Below are 3,227 nucleotides of genomic sequence, written 5' to 3'. Positions count from 1 at the left end.
TCTCGCATCCGTTCTCTTCGCTTTCTTGGACTCCTCCTTTCCTCGTTGCCAGCGATAGACTTTCGACGAAGATGGCATCTCCTCGGGACGAACGGAACGACGGGCGAAATACGCAAATAAGCAAAACCAAGTACGAATCTTTGCCGAACACCGCCTCCAAGTTTGGAGCGTTTCGAGTGTACGGCGTCGGAAGTTACGGCGTGGTAAAATCAATGAAGGACGATGCCAGGATCGTGGAGAAAAAAAATCTTTTAGTTAGGTTCCGACCGAGATAATCTCAGCGGCAGCAAGGAAACGGCGATTCTCGCACACCTGAATCGGACGGATCCCGCGAGAAAATTCACGCCCCGACTACTCGGCGCCACGTTCAAGAACAACGTCGTCGCATCCATAACGATGACGAACGAAGGATGCTATCTGCAAACGTTGAGATACGGTCACGGGATAATTCCTTGCGTCAGGACGCTGGCGCTGCACCTGTGCGAGGCTCTGACTTTCCTCGCCAAATCGGGAGTGGTGCACAACGACATCACCCCGAAGAACGTGACGTACAGCAGGGTCGACAACCGCTTCAGACTCGTGGACTTCGTTTCCGCCGAGTTCTGCGACAGAGGTGCCAAGGAGCTGGGAATCCGGATACTCGACAAGACGGGAAGCGAAGGCGTCGGTCAAGTCGCTGCCGATTCGCCCTCTTCCAAGTACGTGCCGCAAGGAAAGTCGATGCACCTGATGGACGTCCGTCCTCGTTTCGGGTGTATCCGCACGGACAGGAAACTGACGAACGTCCCGTACAGGGACACGAGTCACGTTCTCGGCGATCGAAAGCGGAAGATGCTGTCCGCCAAGACCGATCTGTACGGAGCGGCAATGACGGTGGCGACCGTGCTCGCTGAGAATTCTCCCCAAGCTTTCGATCAGTTCGACTACCAGGATCTCGCTCGCGGCGAGTGTACGGAGGAACCTCTGCTGAAGGTGTGCGAGCACCTCGTCCGTCTTCGCGGTCCGGCGACCGACGAAGAGCTGGCGTTCTGGAACGCGTACGTCAACTCGGACGACAAGTTCATCGACGCGATGAGAAGTCGGGACTCGGCACCGATCGTTTCGGGGACGTGTTGGGAAAAAAGTTCGTCAAAGCTCTGAAAAGATGCCTGAGTCCGGTTCCAGAGTACCGTCGACTGTCCGATCTGCACGCCGCATCCGCCGTCATCGCCTGCAGCAGAGTATCCGACGTCGACGCGAAGCACCTGTTTCTCAAACGGGCCGGCAAAAAGTCGGTGTACCTGCTGTACCGGGACGACCTGGTTATCGGAGACGTCAAGTTCGGAAACGAGAGCGAACACAAGAACGTGATCGTCGTCGAACACGTGCAGTCGATGGTGGACGATCCGAAGACGTTGTCGTCCTTCGTAACGTCCACGCTCAGATTTTGCAAGTTCAGGTCGAACAAAATCGAACTTCCTGTGTTCAACAAAAACGAGCGGCAACGACTGGTCACGGCGTTCGGGGGCAGAGCTGTGGCGTCCGAAGACGGGAAGCGATTGACGATGGACGTCGAAGAGCGCGTTCCCCTCATCATGCCGAGAGGCGAGAAGGACGCCGTTGCAACGAAACGTTCGGACAGTTACTTAGATTCTCGCGATCAGGACGTGTCGTTCGCAAAACGAGGTAGGTCGGCACATCGAACGGACGTATTCGAGCCTTCGACCGACGACGACGACGAAGAAGAAGATCGCAACCTGTATCAGTATTAGCAACTCAGTTTTCCTTCTCGTCCTCAGTTCATCCGATTGCTTGCGATGGACGTCCTGCAGCCGCGGACGGTGATTTACCGTGACACGCCAGACAACATATCTAAGCGTGGAGCGTTCTCGGTGGACGACAGGGGTACGTTCGGAGTGGTCAGGTCCGTGGAATCCGACGTGCGCGTGATTGAGAAGAAGACGGAAACCAACAAGACAGTCGAACGAGAGCGGTTCGTTGGCAACAAGGAAGTTCTCGTTCTCGCCTACGTCAACCGGAACGACCGGATTCGTTCGCACGCTCCGCTCCTGCTGCAAGCGACTTCGTCTGCGGAGTGGCTCGTTCGATACGCATGACGAACGAATGGTGCGATCTGCACGTGTTCAGATTCAAATTTCGACTCGTGCCCTGCATCAGAACGCTGAACCTGCACCTGTTGGAGGCCGTGCAATTCTTAAGGAAAACTGGAGTGGTGCACAACGACATCACCACCAAGAACGTCACCTACAACTGGTCGGACGGCCGATTCAGGCTCGCCAATTTCGGTTCGGCCGAGTTGTGCGACAGGATACCGGAGGATTTCGGAATGCGGCTAGAAAGCAGAGACGTCGAAAAATTCGGAGCGGTGTGACGCGTTGGCCCGGGAACGCCGGCTTCGATGTACGTCCCGGCGGACACCGAAATTTACACGATGGACACGAACCCACGACAGTCGGAGATCAGGAGCGTCATGATACTCGCCTCCGTCGCATTCAGGGACGTCAGCCACGTCATGACCAACAGGCACGTGAAGACCCTGTCGTGGAGGTCGGACCTGTACTCGGCGGCGATCACAGTGGCGGCGATGCTATGCCGCCGCGGAATTCCCTCGTTCCGGCAGGTAGACTATTCCGACTTGCACGGAAAAGACTCTGCGACCAGGTCGGGCGTCGTTCGCGAGCTCGTCGACGTGTTCACTTCGTCGCTTACAACGATAAGGAGCTTCGCACGATCTCGAGATTGTTTTCCGATCATCGAATGACCGAACGAGGACGCCTGGCCGTGAAACGACTATGGCGTGCCCGCCATCTCGCCACTGCGTGCGAACGGAAGCGTGCTGCAGCCGTTGGATCTCAACGGAGACCGCGATCGTCGACCGAAGCAACGTTCGCTCGAGGTCAACCGAATTTTCGAGGAGATATTAATCAACGACATACGGAAATCGAGCATACTCTCTCCGATCTCGAACCGAGGAAGCCTGCCGACTCTGCATTCGAACGAAGACCGACAAACGCAGCAACGTTCGCGCTCCGCCGGCGAAGTCGACAGAATTTTCGACGAGATATTAGTAAACGGCGTCCGGAGATCGACCTTATTCTTACCCATAATCGATTAAGATCGAGACGATGCACGTCCGAGTCGAGTCCACGTGCGGCAGAGCGGCCGTCAACTTCTTCCTCGTCAACGTCGTTTCGTCGCAGACCATCGCGCACCGGTATCCGTACGAT

At 56.2% G+C, this 3,227-nt stretch overlaps 1 protein-coding gene across 1 annotated transcript; it reads left to right on the top strand.

The window, feature by feature from the left end:
• Positions 1 to 1,144: 1,144 nt before the first annotated feature.
• Positions 1,145 to 1,669, top strand: LOC117111094. Its single transcript, XM_033253978.1, has one exon. The coding sequence runs from the start codon at positions 1,145 to 1,147 to the stop codon at positions 1,667 to 1,669; it is 525 nt and encodes a 174-aa protein (XP_033109869.1).
• The last annotated feature ends 1,558 nt before the right edge of the window (positions 1,670 to 3,227 follow it).

The sequence above is a fragment of the Anneissia japonica genome, unplaced genomic scaffold (genome assembly GCF_011630105.1).
Source record: "Anneissia japonica isolate Jap-2015-1 unplaced genomic scaffold, ASM1163010v1 scaffold287985_len465408_cov153, whole genome shotgun sequence".
In the NCBI taxonomy this organism is placed as follows: domain Eukaryota; kingdom Metazoa; phylum Echinodermata; class Crinoidea; order Comatulida; family Comatulidae; genus Anneissia; species Anneissia japonica.
This window is presented reverse-complemented; position numbering and strand designations above follow the sequence as displayed.

Excerpts from the sequence above, each read along its gene's own strand:
- LOC117111094 (XM_033253978.1), top strand. The coding sequence starts at position 1,145 with ATGCCTGAGTCCGGTTCCAGAGTACCGTCGACTGTCCGATCTGCACGC.